The sequence below is a fragment of the Chiloscyllium plagiosum genome, unplaced genomic scaffold (genome assembly GCF_037043375.1).
Source record: "Chiloscyllium plagiosum isolate Xiang-an unplaced genomic scaffold, Cpla_swu_hap1 HiC_scaffold_11, whole genome shotgun sequence".
Classification (NCBI taxonomy): Eukaryota; Metazoa; Chordata; class Chondrichthyes; order Orectolobiformes; family Hemiscylliidae; genus Chiloscyllium; species Chiloscyllium plagiosum.
In genome coordinates, this window is record NW_028270149.1 from 22,931,246 (window position 1) to 22,948,495 (window position 17,250).

A 17,250-nucleotide genomic window follows, 5' to 3' on the forward strand; every position below is an offset into this window, starting at 1 on the left:
CCCGAGGTTTGGATGAGTCCCCTTGTAACCACCAAACAAGCAAATATTTGTGAGGAAAACACCCTGCATACTGCAGTAAAGACAGGAATTGCTGGAGAGACTTGGCAGGTTTGGCAGCATCTGTGGAGGGAAAGCTGTATTAACATGGCCTTCTCTCCAGAGATGCTTCCAGACCTGCTGAGTTTCTCCAACAATTTCTCCAGTTTCCATCATCCACAGTTCTTTGTTTGATTTCCCTTTTATACCTTGATCAGTTCACCAGCCAGAATGGGCAGTGTTGGAGTCAGTAGGCTTTCTACCTTTTCCATATTCCAATGATTCTTCCAAACAACGCTGACAGATGTGTCATTATTTGACAAGAATATATAATATTGACCCTTTATATTAGATTCTTCAGAGGTGGGTAAAACGTTAGTACTTTTTGTTTTTAATTTTGTTACACCAAAGACGTATTACCCCTGAGCAATGTGAGGGGCATATGAAAAGGAGTAGGCCATTCAGCCCCTTGAGCCTGCTCCATCATTCAATAAGATCAGGGCTGATCTGGTTGCGGCCTAATTTTACATACAAGGAGAAAGTGAGGACTGCAGATGCTGGCAATATTAGTCGAAAAGTGTGGTGCTGGAAAAGCACAGAAGGTCAAGCAGCATCCGAGAAGCAGAAGAGTCGATGTTTCGGGCATAAGCCCTTCATCAGGAAATCCTGGTGAAGGGCTTTTGCCTGAAATGTTGACTCTCCTGCTCCTCCGATGCTGCCTGACCTGCTGTGCTTTTCCAGCACCACACTCTCGACCCTAACAAAAAGAAGAGTCTCTACCTCAGATTTAAATTTGCCAATTGAATTAACGTCAACTACCATTTGGGGAAGAGAATTCCAAATCTCCACTACTCTTTGTATTTGGAAGTACTTTCTAACATCACTTCTGAATGGCCTGGCCTTAATTCTTGGACTGTCCAGACTGGTTCAAGAATCTCCATCTAGTACCTTTCCCTGTTAATATCCTGAAAACCTTGATTAGATCAACCCCTAACCTTCAAACTTCCAGAGACAAAATACCGAATTTGTTCAATCTCTCCTCGTAACCGAACTCCTGAAGTGCAGATATCATCTGTGTAAACTTGCATTGAACTCCCTCTAGCCAAAACATTCTTGCTGAGGTGTGGTGCACAGATCTGCTCACGGCTCTGCTATCTAAGGAAGGATATGCTGGCCTTAGTCAGGTTCTAGAGGAGATTCACAAGAATGATCCCGGGGATGAAGGGCTTGTCGTACGGTGAGCAGTTGAGGTCTCTGAGTCTATACTTGATGGAGGGATGAGGGGCATCTCATTGAAACTTTCAGAATACTAAGAGGCCTGGATAGAGTGAATGTGGAGAAGATGTTTCCATCAGTAGAAGAGACTGGGAGGTGAGGGCACAGTGTTAGAATGAAGGGACAACCTTTTTGAACTGCGATGAGGAGGAATTTCTTCAGCCAGTGGGTTGGTGAATCTGTGGAACTCATTGCCTCAAAAGGCGGCGGAGGCTGTTAAGTCATTGAGTGTATTTAAGTCAGAGATGGATAGGTTCTTGATGAGTAAGGGGATCAAAGGTTATGTGGAAAAGGCAGGAGAACGGGGTTGAGAAACATATCAACCATGATCAAATAGCAGAGAATACTTGATGGGACAAATGGCCTAATTCTGTACCAGTATCTTATACTCTTATGTTGCATTGGGAAGATTAATATCATTTCAACTCATCTTTTATTTGATGCTATTTTCTCTCAATCACCTCAGTTATTTTAATGGAGGAGAAAGTGAGGTCTGCAGACGCTGGAGATCAAAGCTGAAACTTTATTGCTGGAACAGCACAGCAGGTCAGGCAGCATCTAGGGAACAGAAGATTCGACGTTTCGGGCACATGCCCTTCTCAGTTATTTTAATGTTAAGCATTGCACGAATCTTCTGAACAGGCTTGCACAGACTTAGCTAGGTTTGTCATTTTGGTTATTACCTGTAAAGGAAGATTGACTTTGAATTAAAAGCAGATTTTTCTGATACTCAGCATCTGTGGTATTTCCTTTGTTTCTCAGAGTTTCTCCAGTTGCTTTATATTGTAATGCAATCAATGTAGTTGTAAAGATTTCATCTGCTATTTCTGGAGCAGGACCTTCTATAATTTGGTTCCACTTTTACAATACCAAGTTCTTCACCTGACAAAGGGGCTAAGCTCCAAAAGCATAGGATTTCAGATTTTGTCCATCCCAGTCCAAAACTGGCACCTCCATATCTTGACTATCTGAAAAACTGCTGTCCAAACGTTTGCGTTTACTTGACAGATTGAAGTGTCACTCAGCTACTGAGTGAATGTCTCTTAAGTTTAAAAGATTCATAAGATGTAGGAGCAGAATTAGGCTATTTGATTCATCGGATTTGCTCTGCCATTCGATCATGGCTGATATATTTACTCACCTCCATTTTCCTGCCTTCTCCCCATAACTCTTCAACCCATTGCCAGTTAAAAATCTATCTATCCCCTCCTTAAATTTACTCAATGTCCCAGTATCCACCACACTTTGGGGTGGTGAATTCCACAGATTCACAACACTTTGGTAGAAATAGTTACTTGACAACTCTATTAAATATGCTACCCCATATCCTAAGACTATGACTCTCATCCTCGATTGCCCCAGAAGAGGAAGCATCTGATGCACATCTTTTTTATCAACACTTTTTATCACCTTAGATACCTCAATTTGATCTCCCCTCATTCTTTTAAAGTCCAGAGACTTAAAGCTGGTCAATTTCTGTTCATAGGACAAACCCCTCATCTCTGGCATCAATCTAGTGAACCTCCTCTCAGCTGTCTCCAATGTTACTACATTTTTCCTCAAATAAGGGGACCAAAACCGTGCACAATATCCATGTTTATCCATGCCTAATGATCTATTTTATTTAAAAATAGTTGCAGAGTCCACACTTGGAGATGTTAATAAGCATTGCGGATGTTGATTCTTTCGCTGTATGCTAGAATTTTCTGTATTCTTAATAATATCAAACAGGTTGACATCTTTGGCACAGGTACAATGGGCTTATCTCCTTCACCAAGTTGCAGATACATCATTATTGTAACTACAGAAAAAAGCAATGTAGCTCCCTAATGACTAAGGGATGTCTCAAAGCATTTTGCAGCCAATAAAGTACTTTTGAAAATAAATAATCCTTTAAATGAAGGAAAGATGATTGGTAACCAAAGGTTTGCTTTCTGACTTGTGTTTTTTTTCCCTCTTCTAGGTAAAAACAAAGGAAAAGGAAAAGGTAACATTAAAAGATTACTTCTTTACAAAGTCAATTTCTCTTACGATGTGGACCGAATTATTATTAAAGTTGGCATGACGATCAAATGATTCATGATTACTCAAACTCTGTTGTCTTTGACCCACACCACGCTTGTCCCACCCCTGTTCATGAGAATGGCCAAATTATATCCACTAACATTAAACTATGCTGAAATATCCTGTTGTGCTATAGTGAATATGAGGGATTGTAAAATCAAGTTGATGAATGAAGTCCTAGATGTTATCATGTTATAAACTACAAATGTAGAGAAGGTTAAGGAGAGTTCTCATAAATTTGTTTAAAGTGTGGAAAAGTTTTAGTAAAGCAAATATGGAGGCATAGTTTTTAATGACTGAAGGTTTCAGCAATCAGAAGTTACAGATTTAACTTACTTCATAAAAGGACTGATAAAAAGAACATGAAGATATTATTTTATGTGGCAAGTTGTTCTGATTTGGACCGAAAGGGTGGGAGAAGCAGTCCAATGATAATTCTCATGAGATTGAGACATGAAGGGGAGTAAGACCATAAGACCATAAGACATAGGAGTGGAAGTAAGGCCATTCGGCCCATCGAGTCCACTCCGCCATTCAATCATGGCTGATGGGCATTTCAACTCCACTTACCCGGATTCTCCCCGTAGCCCTTAATTCCTTGTGACATCAAGAATTTATCAATCTCTGCCTTGAAGACATGTAGCGTCCTGGCCTCCACTGCACTCTGCGGCAATGAATTCCACAGGCCCACCACTCTCTGGCTGAAGAAATGTCTCCGCATTTCTGTTCTGAATTTACACCCTCTAATTCTAAGACTGTGTCCACGGGTCCTAGTCTCCTCGCCTAACGGAAACAATTTCCTAGCGTCCACCCTTTCCAAGCCATATATTATCTTGTAAATTTCTATTAGATCTCCCCTTAATCTTCTAAACTCCAATGAATACAATCCCAGGATCCTCAGCCATTCCTCATATGTTAGACCTACCATCCCAGTGAATTTCCGCTGGACACGGTCCAGTGCCAGTATGTCCTTCCTGAGGTGTGGGGACCAAAACTGGACACAGTACTCCAAATGGGGCCTAACCAGAGCTTTATAAAGTCTCAATAGCACAACGGTGCATTTATATTCCAACCCTCTTGAGATAAATGACAAAATTGCATTCACTTTCTTAATCACGGACTCAACCTGCATGTTTACCGTTAGAGAATCCTCGACTAGCACTCCCAGATCCCTTTGTACTTTGCCTTTATGAATTTTCTCACCGTTTAGAAAGTAGTCCATGCTTGTATTCTTTTTTCCAAAGTGCAAGACCTCACATTTGCTCAAATTGAATTCCATCAGCCATTTCCTGGACCACTCTCCCAAACTGTCTAGGTCCTTCTGCAGCCTCCCCACTTCCTCAGTACTACCTGCCTGTCCACCTAACTTTGTATCATCGGCAAACTTCACTAGAATGCCCCCAGTCCCCAGCTGATATGTAATCAGCTGATATGTAATCAGCTGTAGGGAAAGAGAAGAGGACAAATTGGATAGATATTCCGAAAAGCTGCCACATTCCAATGGGCCAAGTGTTATTTCTCAGGCTTGTATTTTATGATTCTAGCAGAAATAATATATTTATCTAAAACTGCAGTGTTTTCCACAGTTTTACCAACTGTAGTTAATTGTATTGTGGACTTGGCCCCACACTGCAGTCATTAGTTAGTGATCACATCCATCCTTGTGATGCATTGCCAATTAGAAATCAAAAAGATTTATTATCCAACCTGATGCTTGACTACGAGCCAACCAACTACTTTTACCCCAATTTTTAATATTTTAATTCTTAATGAAAAAAAATCAAAGAAACTGACAAAAAAAAATCTATTTAATATTACTATGATTTTACTTCAGGGTGCACACAGCTCAATCCAAGAGATTCATTTGCAAACCTGGAATGTTGCCAGCCCTAATGGGGCCATGGTATTTGGCTGTGCACGAGATGAACGATATTGACGCTTTTATAAAGATATGGTGCTAATTTACTGGGCATTGCCTTTGACAAGGAAATATAAGTATAAAGAAGATGATAGAATAATTGAAGCATTACTTTCTGGGGAATGCAATGGTGGTGTTTCAGATTTTGCAAGTATGAAATCAGTTCAATGGAGACTGATTGATCCAGATAGTTCATAGATCAATAACTAGGAGCCAGAATGAAAGATACAAGGTAATGGCCAGAAATCTCTTTATGTAAGGATTGAGAGATTGGATCATTGATTTTGGTAACTTGTAAAAACGTCCATGCATGACCGTCTGCAGGTACTTTTGAGCTCTAGCGTAAACATGTCAAGATATGGGTTGGAGCCCTTCATTGACGAAGTGATATTTTTATGTGCTGCTGTTTTCCACTGAGGATTTTAATGTTCTCTGACCCCATTGTAATTCAGACAGAAGGATGAGTTTGTTACAGCCTTTCACTGCTCTGCAATCTATTTGGGAGCAGTTTCTTTTACAAATCTTTTCTTTCCACTCCCTAGATTACTGACTCATACTCTGGCCTGGTTCCATGGATACCAGTTTGCCAGAGCATATCCCTTGTACAAATTGTTTGACTTTGTGTGCAAGCTGAGGCAATAAGAGTAAAAGTGTAATCATGCAACATTATAACCCGAATTGACTTCTGTCCTAGCCCAGCATCAATGCACGCACTTTCCGGTGAAGTTTGCTGATGAGAAGTGAGAATCCTGATGCTTTCCAAACCTGCTCCTTGAGCACAGGATCCTTAAAGCTGACTGCAAGGCCTATGCTCTAGGTGTGCCTGAGATCAGATAAGTGAACTAAATGGATTGAATGACGGATAAAAGCAAAAGGCTATTGATGCTGGAATCAGAAATACAGCCTGAACACTGGAAACTCTCAGCAGGTCAGCCAGCATCAATGGCCAGCCAGTCCCCTGGAATGGAAACAAAACTGTCAAAGATGCATTCAGTGTTCCAGACCTCCTCCAGCCACCATCCACATCTCTTTCATTCGTACATCATCAGGTCTGCTTCACTCTCTTATCAAGAATTGGAAAATTCACATTAATTTTGCTTCCAAATTTCCACTCTGCCCTCACCTTCACCTGGTCCATCTTTGACTCCTCCCTTCCCTTCATTGACATCCCATTTCCATGGATAGGCTTAACAAACCAACCTACTCCTACAGTTACCTTGACTGTATATCCTCACATTCTGCTTCCTGTAAGGGCTCCTTCCCATTCTCCGACTTTTTCCGTCCCCATGTCATCTGTCGTGATGGTACCACCTTCAACAGCAAGGCCTCAGAAATATCCATGTTTTCCCTCAATCGCCATGTTTTACAGGGCCCTCAGCCATGTCCGACTGATTTCCTACACTGCTGACCTTACCCCTTTTCCACAGCACCGATAAAGTCCCTGGTTCTCACCTACCACCCCGACAGCATCCACATCCAAGTGTTCATAAGCTGCCATTTCCACTCCTTCCAAATGCATCCCCTTCCAGCGGAATGCCACCATCAGACACACATTCTCCTCCGCTCTCTTGTCTGCCTTTCACAAAAACTGTTTCGTCTGGGAAACCTAGCTAGCTTCACTCCACCTCCACTCCCAACATTTCCCCATACCCTCCTGCATCTTCCCATGCAATCATTACTTCCTTCATCCTCACTATCCAAGGCTCCAGGCTTACTGTCTACTGTATTCACTGCTCAAAATGTAGACGAAATGCAGTCTGGGCGACCAATTTGTGGAACACCTATTCTGTCCGTAAAAATGATCCTGAGCCTCTGGTTGCCTGCCACTTCAACGCACCTGCCATGTTCCCTGGCCAACATCTCTGACTCTTGCTTCCTGCAGTGCAATTCACACCTAGGCACCCTGCACCCTTCAGTTAAATAATTTTAGGGCCTGGGCACCTTCTCCCACCTTCCTTCTACCCTCCCCACCCCCACACAAACCAGGCCATGACATCACATGGGCTGCTACCACAGCCAATCCAGCCTCACTGCTCATCGTCCCCATTAGCAGCTTTTCCTTCTCCCAGATTCAGCAGCATCTTTTCCTTTGTCTGCCCAGTTGTTTTTCTCTCTCTATCTGGGCTCCATCTCCACCTATCATTAATTCCTTCTCCCCCGCCATCCCATCTTCAGCATATATACCAATCTTTTCCCAGCTAGTCAGTTCTGAAGAAGGGTCACTGGACTCGAAACATTAAGTCTGCTTTCTGCCTACATGCGCCACCAAACCTGATGAGTTTCTCCAGCTAGTTTAGTTTTGAAACACATTCCAATATACTGAAAAGATGGGGTCACTCTAGGATAATGGGTAAGTTTCATTCTGCCAATAAAAAGCACATATCATTGATGATACCTACTAAGACACACTTGGAAGTAGGACTGAAGCTGCAGGCTTCGAAGAATGGTCACTCCTACTCACTTATTGAGTGTAAATAGTTAATAAGGGTGGTGTTCACCAGTATGATGAGAGACTGACCTCTCTCCGTAACCTCGGGATGACTTCACAATTTGGTGACAACGGCAGTGGAATCCTCACTCGGTTAAACATCTGGGTCATCTGATTGATGGCAGGAACATTCAAAGTCATCAGCAGAACAGCCCAAAATCCCTGGGAATACCCAACACAAAGCAGTAATATACTCTCATTGATGCCACAGACTGAAATGAGCTCCAGACTCGATCAACGAAACATCAGTAACTGAGTAAACGCCTAGAAACCTCTTAGGTCAGGCCACAGGAGACAGAAAGTTAATAGACAGTTGAAATGATATGATTGGACAGTGGATCACAAATGGAGTAACTCAAATGTTTGCTTGATTGTAGAACATAGAGATGCTTTGATCACAAATATAAATTACAGTGCTGAAATCTGTTAAATTTGTATAACAATTTTGGATCAAAACCTTTCAGTTGCTCCTCATTAGTTGAATTTAAGCCACTCATCTCACCTTAAGTTCACCTTATTTCTCTGTGAGAACAAACCATCATCTGTTCCCAAATCCCGTTAATGTTTATTTTGTCCATGATTATTTTATTAAAGCTTTCATCTATGACATGCCCAATGGTGGTGGGAGGCAACTATTCATTCACAGCTGTAAGTTTAAGATGTCTTACAACTGGAAACATGGTTTGTGATGCCTGTAACTTTAAGTTCTGTGCTCTTGGGAAATCTCATTGGTTCAAGAATACGCATTTTGGAATTCTTCAGCAATCTGAAATGTCAACATCAAAAAGATGTTCACACCTGGGCAATGTGGGTGGGTGGGGGGAATGGGGTCAATGATGCGAAAGATTTGTTCCTTTTTGGTTACAGTTTGTTGAATGTCACCTCTTCCTGAAGTCAACGACAAACTGGAAATCACCTTCAATCAACTTATCAAATCTTGAAAGGAATCTTTACCATAAATATAATTGTAAAACTGCTGGAAGACCGTAAGACATAGAAACAGGATTAGGCTATTCAGTCCCTCAATCTGGCTCCACCATTCAATCGGATCCATAGCTTCTCAGTATTTCTCTGAAGCACCATTGAGCCATTTGGCAACTGCCATATCATTTTTAAGAGAATCATGACGCTATTGATGCTTTCATAATTCAACCATGTAACTTAGGGTTTGCTTGTTAGTCACCCACTCCCTAGATATGGTTTTTGATGTCGTTCTCTGTTTGACTTACCTCACAGGCAAAAAAATGGGTCCCCCAGGTCCGCAAGGTCCCCAGGGCCCTCCAGGTCCACCAGGACCCCAAGGCCCTCCAGGAATCCCAGGTATCCCTGGCATACCGGGAACAGCAGTGTTGGCAGCACCTGGGCCACCTGGTCCACCTGGCCAGCCAGGACCTCCAGGGCCCCCAGGACCACCAGGTAAGTGAACATTAATTAGATCTGAGCAATCATTTATGTTCAGCATTGTGTCAGATGACATATAACCTGCTGAGCAGTTCAGTACTTTGTATGTTTCTCTTTGCCTCCATTGAATTTGCAAACTCGGTAGGGGAACCAAAGTAGCACTTCAGTAGACTCTGAATGCATTAATTACTGTGTGTTGATCAGTATCCTTTTTAAGCACAATTTGCCCCAAAGATGGAATAATCTTAGCGTTTGTTCAATCCCACCCCATTTCACTTCCACCTCCTTAATTATATCTGGGGAGAAAAATGTTATATGATCAATTGTGCACATTGAAAATAGCACCGACAAAGTTGAAACATGAATTTTCTTCCCAGTTGCAACTTGACGTAAGGTACATGTATGCATCAAATTATCTGATAAAGCGTACATCTCTCCAAAAAGAGCTGTGGAAGATAATAATTGGACATGCGATCATATTACTTAATAGGACACAGAGTGCATTAAATGTTTCTCCTCAACATTGCTTCCTTTCCATTTCTTAGCTACGTTCAATTGTGATTAGCCAGTCGTCCAGAGAACTTTGAAAAAAAAAGTATTACAACTTCTTAAATAATTGATGTGAGGGCCTATAACCTTTCAATTCCCTGACTCAATCTGAACTCTTTCCTGGCAGACTTTGACCAATGACATTTTGTCTCAGGTGCAAAGGTAATAATCAAATCAAGTCTCATTTGACTGTCACTTACATCTATGGAGAAGCTATTGTTTCCTGCTGTTGCAGCACCATCAATAGCCTGGCTGTAATAAAGGACCCGTTAAACTGTTTAAATTTATGAGTGAAACAAAGCTTTACCAACAATTCCCATATAAAGCATTGTCATGCTACTTTGACATGGCAATCTGCTCCTTCAACGTGGGATTGATTTGATTCCATACGCTCTTGGAGGCATGAAGTGTAAACCAAAGATATATATAGGGAAGGTGGATAAAGGAGCCACTCTGGACTGAATTTATAATGTTTCTTAAAGCAGCCTTGTTGCTTGAACAGGTACAGTGTAGGCAAACTCTTTGATAATGGGGCCTGTCATAGTTGTGCATTGTCCTCTCCTGACATCTAAGCTCTTGCGCGATTGATCATTGCTGTTTATTTATTTTCTTCATCCTAACACATTTACAATGTATTAACCATCTTCAACTGTTTCATCAATTACTCTTGTCCATCATATTATCAGAAGTGGAGGCATCCACTAATAATTGCACAGTGTGCAGTGTCATTCATGGCTCCTCAGATACTGAGGCAATCCATGTCCAAATGCAGCAAGACCTGGACAATATTCAGGCTTGGGCTGACAAGTGCAAATAGCTTTTGCACCACTCAAGTGCAATCTCCAATAAAAGATAATCTAACCATCACCCATTGACAGTCAATGACATCACTATCACTTAATCTCCCCATATCCTAGGAGTACTACTGACCAGCAGCTGAACTAGACTAGTTATATAAATACAATGGTGACATGAACAGGCCAGAGGCTAGCAATTCTATAACAAGTGACTCACCTCCTGAATCTCCAAATCCTGTAGACCATGTACAACAGAATATAGAATACTCCCCACTTGCCTGAATTAGTGATGCTCCTTTGATGTTATCCAGGACAAAGTACCTGCCTGATTTGCACCACATCCATAAATATTCTGTCATTTCACCACCAAAGTTCAATACCAGCAACGTGTGTTATCTACAAGAAGATACACTGCAGGAATTCACTATGGTTTTTCAGACAGCACCTTCTAAACCCACGACCACTAGCAGCTGGAAGGACTAAGACAGAAGATACATGGGAACACCACCATTTGCAAGGTCCACTCCAAGTCACTCACCATCCTGACTTAGAAACTCAGCACCAGTCCTTCACTGTCGCTGGGTCAAAATCCTGGATGCCCTCCTTCATGCCTTTGCAGGCAATCCATGGTAGATTTTTTTATCAGTGTGTAGACTTCCAAGATTCATAAGTGGCTTCAGCTTCCAAAACCAGAAACCCAATACGTCAGCACATCAATTGGCTTGCACTAAAGGAGGAACTTGAGAGTGTCTGTGTCTTGGGCAAAAAATGCTGGTCTGCCGCTGGCACCCACAACCTGTGAATGAATATATTAAAAAAGTATTTCCCAGCCTGATGTTAGTTATTGCAACAAAGTCCTTGAAACCTTGCTGTTTTTTTTCATGGCAAGGTATGAGGCAATATCCTCACTTACACAAAATAGAAGCTTGTGGTGTACGGCAAACATCTTGTGGGTAGAGCATTGGTTAGCAAGCAGGAAACAGAGTAAAGGTTTTAGGTTAACCAGGGGAATGCCGCAGTGATCTGTTCAAGGGCATCAATGATTCTCAATCTACATAATGACTTAATGAATGGACCAAGTGTATTGTTGCTAAATTTACTGATGGCAAAAAGCAAGTTGGGAAGTAAATTGCGAGAAAGACATCATGAGCCAAATCTTTTCTTCCTTTTATGTAAATTTAAGTTCCGGTCAGTTTTTTTTGTTGGAGTTATCGATATGGGGCCAACAATTTCTCTCACAGTATCTTAACAAACTTGTTTCATTAATCACCTATCGTTTCCTAGGATACTTCTCATATCTGATTCCGACTCCACGTTAACAAGCGCTCATCCCACAGCAACTCACTACTCAGTGGACACCTGGAATTCCCTAATATCCCTTGTGGCTGCACATCATTAAAAGCCTGTCATGACCTGAACAAGGACTATCAGTCCAGAGCTGCTCTGTACGGTTCGTGATATTGCCCCAAGAAATGGCAGGCTAGGGGAAATCAGCCTGTGCAGGCATGTGCCTGCTGGATGATTGGTGCAGAGGCCTGAACATGGTCTTTCCCCAGGACCAGGAGCTTCCAGACCATGCCAGCATGGTTCAGGGTTGTGACACAGATTAAAACAGTCTCCATCTCAGCCATCCATAACGAATGCCTAGTGCTGTAGGAAGACCTTCTCCACTACATCAAGCAAGTGCCACCATCTCCTCTCCATATCTTTCACTGTTTGTGGGTCAAAATCCTGGAATTCCCTCCCTGGGGGCATTGTCAGTCAACCCACACTAAATGGACTGCAGTGGTTCAAGAAGGCAGCTCACCACCACCTTCTCCAGGACAGCTAAGAACAGGCATTAATTGTTGGCCAGCTAATGCCTCTCACATCCCACAAAGAATAAAATAAACTCACTCTCAATCTATTTCTACTCCTTGATCTAGGTGCATGTCCTGCCTGAGTGGACAGTCTCCTTGTTGCCACATTACAATGAGAGCTACAGCCTGTTCTGATATTACGCGATAGTTCCGTTCCCGCATTATAAGTTAATCATGTAATACAGCACAATTTTAAACCAATGGGACCAGATTGTATTCCAGCTAATACAGGTAAGGAAAGTTAGCCATCTAAATTCTTCAATCGCATTATAGCCAATCCATTTGTAAAAACACATGTTTTGGCAGAACCGACTATACTAGGTACAGGTCACAATATTGCAGCGAAGTCCAGAAGTAATTTGCAAATGATTCAGAGACGTGCTGTGAGGAATCTTAAGGGCTGCACATGGCGAGTATGTGTGGAGCTCATGCTCTTGGAGTGTGCCTTGAGGTATCGGGACCCGGTTTCCAACACTGAGATTGTTCGGAGTAAATGGTGACTTGAACCAGATAGGTGCTTCCTGTGGTTTCTTTGCCGTGTTTCCTGATGTCTAGTTTTTCTGGCAAGGTAGCTGTATGCATAAGATGAGATGGGCTGTTAACAAGGTATTTAACAAAGATGGACCTCAATGTCACCGGATTCCTCCATGCATTTCACCACAGCCCATTCAACTCACACCCCTCTGAGATTTTGCCCAGAGACTCAACAAAGGGATTTAGGTAGGCTGAGTGAAAGGGAAAAAATTGTAAGATGAAGTATAATGTGAGAAAATTGAAATCATTCGTTTTGGCAGGAGAAATAGAAAAACAGAATATGATTTAGATTGACAAAGATTAAATATGGTATAGAGGGATCTGGATGTTTTCCAGCATGAATCTCATAAATTTAATAAAGCGTGCAGGTTGTAACAAGTGATTAGGAAAACAAATGTAACATTTCTGTTTATTGCCAGGGAAATGAATTGTAAAAGTAGAAAAATTTTACAACAATTACATAATGCATCAATGAGACTATATCTGAAGTACTATGAACAGTTTTGGTCTCTTTACTTGAGGAAGGATATAGTAACATGAGAAAAGGTTCACTCAACTGATTTGTTTGGATGAAGGAGTTCCCTTACGATAGTAGATTTAATAGTTAGGGCTCCATGAGAGATTAGAAGAATGAGAGATTAATTTATTGAAACACCTGATCCTGAGGAGACTGGACATGTTGGTTGCTGAAAAGATGTCTCTTGTGGGAAAGAACTGTTAGACTGGCTAGACTGTTCAGCAGAACTGGTCAGAAGCACTTCTGCACACAAAGGGTGCTAAATGTTTAGAATTCGCTTCCACAAATGGAATGGATCCTGGATCAGTTGTAATTTTAAATCTGAGATAGATAAACTTTTGAGATTAAGGGATATGGGCCAAAGACAGTAATATGGAGTGAGGCCAGAGATCTGCCATGATCCCCTTGAGTCGCTTAACAGGCTCGAGGGGTTGAATGGGCTACCCCTGTCCCTATGTTTCTATGTTAAGGATTAGATTTCAGAATACAGGAGCATATATCTATGAATTTGAGAAACTTCTTTGCATTCTTTTCAAATCATTTTAAAGATTACTGATGAATTTACTTCCATCGCACTTTCCACCAATTTCTTTCAGATAATAACAACCCTCTGACTATATAAAACAAAACTCTTGATATAGTCTGTGATTTATTTGCCAATAATTATAATTCTATGACTTCTGGTTTGTGACCCTGTATCACAAGAAACAGTGGTCTTTGTTTGTTATATAATTTCAGAATTTTGCACACCTCTTACTTTCTGCTTAATTTGCTGTGCTCTAAGGAAAACAGCCCAGCTTTCTCCAGTCTCTCCACTTAACTGATGAATCTCACTAATGGAAACAATCTGGCAAATTTCTTCTCCATTCGTTCTAGTGCTTTCACATATTTGCTAAAGTTTCCAGAATTATAAAGATTACTCTTATTGAGAGCTAATTGTATACATATTGTCACATATTGGTGCCCAAGAAGTTAAACTTGGCTTATTTTCTATTGGATTCGGTTGTCGAATTAAGAGACATATTGCATGCTTTGCAATGTCTGATAAAATAACTTCTGTGAGTTGATTAGTGACATACTGTGAAGATAAGATTTGGCATTCAAAGTATGTCAAGCTAAAACCAGACATAACACTTCTTGAAATAAAAGGCAGCAATCATAGTTGTTTAATCAGTATCTTTGTCATTTAAAGTTGGCAAGATGATTTCAATTTTGAATTTGCAACATTTTCATTCATGCCTGTTAATTCATTATCAAATTGCCATCTAACCACAAAGAAAACTTCCAAAGCTGTGCGACAACGAGTTAAGATTGATTCCCCCAGACAAGAACTGAAGACCTAGAGGCAGGAATAGATCTTGAGACTACATAACCATTCATTAAGATCATGACTAATCTGATGGCAACCACAATTTCACTCTCCTGACTATCCACATACCCTTTGATTCCCTTGTCAAACAAAAAGAGATCTAAGTGAGCCATGATCTTCCGAACTAAGGTAATGTCTTTCTACTGTGCTAATGTTAACTAATCCCTAATTAACAGAGTTACGCTATCACAGTTTCCTTACTTCCCTTCTTATCGAAATGTCAATTACCCTGAAATATCTAAGTCCCAGGGTTTGAAGTCACATCCCTGAAATAGCTGTCAGGGAATACATATTTATTTTGATGTGTGCTAACAATTCATCAGTCAAGCTGCAAACATTCAGATATTGAACCTAATGTTTATGAGTTTGGAGAAAACTTGGATTGTTCAGCTTTGCAACAAAACAATGAAAAAGATTATTCTGGACTAATGTATCAGAATACATATTATAGAAACGATGAATCCAAAACATTATTTAAAATAAAATGCTCATTCGTCTTGGCATTTAGTTATTGTCTAAAGTGGTGAAAAATTAACTTTGGGTAAGTATCATCCTTCAAAGTGATCGTACATAACATTAGCTACAGTGTAGGGTCGTGGAGACAATAACATTAACTAATTATGGATCAAATGGATACTGCGAGGGTATTTGAGGTTCATGCAAATGGATAAATTAATTTGATTCCGTCATTGATACTTAATTTCTGAAATGGCTTTTTAAAATTGAGCGAACAAAGAATTATACAGCATAGGAACAAGCCCTTCGGCCCTGCAAGCCAGCACATTTTGCCCTTCCATACTAAAGCTGTCTTCACTTACAGAAATTTGTGCCCCTCTATTCACTTCTTATTCATGTATTCACCCAGATGTTTCTTGAATACTACTCCTGTGTCTGCTTCCACCACCTCCTCTGGCAATGCATTCCAGACACTCATCATCTTTTGTGTAAAAAACCTGCCTCGTACATCTCTTTCAAAACATCCCCCCTCACGCTCTGAACCTGTGTCCCCTAGTAATTGACCCCTCGGAAAAAGCCTCTTATTTTCCACTCTATCCATGCCATTCACAATCTAATAAACTTCTGTCAGGTCACCCCTCAACCTTCCGCATTCCAGTGAAAATAAAGGTCTATCCAACCTTTCTTCATAGCTAAAATCATCCATGCCAAGCAACATCCTGGCAAATCTTTTCTGTACCCTCTCCAAAACTTCCACATTCTTCTGGTAGTGTTGTGACCAGGACTGTATGCAATATTCCAATTGTGACCTAACTAAAGTTCTATAAAGCTGCAGCATAACTTGTCTATCATAATACTCAGTGTCCCTTCCAATGAAGGCAAGCATGCCATAAATCTTTTTTACAACCTTATCTACCTGCACCGCTGCCTTCAGTGATCTGTGGACCTGCATACCCAGATCCCTCTACATATCAATACTCAGAAGAGTTCTGCCATTCACTGTATAATTTCCGCCTGTACTTGACCTTGTAAAATGTATCACCTCATACTTATCTGGATTAAACACCATTTGCCATTTTTCTGCCCATAATTCCAACTGATCAATATCCTACTGTATCCTCTGACAATTCTCCTCACTATCTGCAACTCCACCCATCTTCATATCGTCAGCAAACTTACTTATTAGGCTTGGTACATTTTCCTCCAAATCATCCTCTCAAATCACAAACCATAGAGGTCCCAACACTGATCCCTGTGCATCACTACTAGTCACAACCTTCATTCCAAAAAGCATCCTTTCACCGCTACCTTCTGTCTCCCATGACTAAGCCAATTTTGTATCCATCTTGCCAGCCCACTCCAATACTATATGACTTCACCTTTTGTACCAGTCTACCATGAAGGACCTTTTCAGAAGCTTTACTGAATTCCATGTGGACAGCATCAACCATTTTCCCCTCATCAATCATCTTCGTCACCTCCTCAAAAAACTTGATCAAATTAGTGAGGCACGACTTCCTCTGCACAAAACCAGAGGAATTAATAAGTCCATTCCTTCTGCATGCATATAGATCTTGTCCCTGAGAATCTTTCCAATAAATTCCCTACAATCAATGCGACACTCCCAGGTCTGTAGTTTCCAAGATTATCTCTGCTACCTTTCATAAACAATGGGACAACATTGACTATTCCCTAGTCCTTTGCGACCTCCCCTATGGTCAAAGAGGATACAAAGGTGACTGTCAGTGCTTCACCAATTTGGTTTTCTTGCTTCCTTCAATATGCTGGGATAGATCCCATAAGGACCTGGGGAATTATCTACCTTATTACTTGTTAAGATGCACAACACCTTTTGCTTTTTAAAAGCAAACTTTGCTTAGAAATTCAACACTGCTTTCCCTGAGATCATCCTCCACCAATTCCTTCTTTTTGGTGTATACTGACACAAAGTATTCCTTAAGAACCTCACCAACCTCTTCTGGTTCCA

At 41.0% G+C, this 17,250-nt stretch overlaps 1 protein-coding gene across 5 annotated transcripts in view; it reads left to right on the plus strand.

Moving 5' to 3' along the window:
* Window positions 1–17,250, plus strand: part of eda (ectodysplasin A) — a 341,742-nt gene that overhangs the window by 285,674 nt on the left and 38,818 nt on the right. For all 5 annotated transcript variants that reach the window (XM_087991893.1, XM_087991894.1, XM_043705039.2 and 2 more), the window contains exons 3-4: window positions 3,275–3,298; window positions 9,018–9,197. In XM_087991893.1, the coding sequence (XP_087848019.1) occupies window positions 3,275–3,298; window positions 9,018–9,197 (204 nt within the window). The remainder of the gene's footprint in view (window positions 1–3,274; window positions 3,299–9,017; window positions 9,198–17,250) is intronic.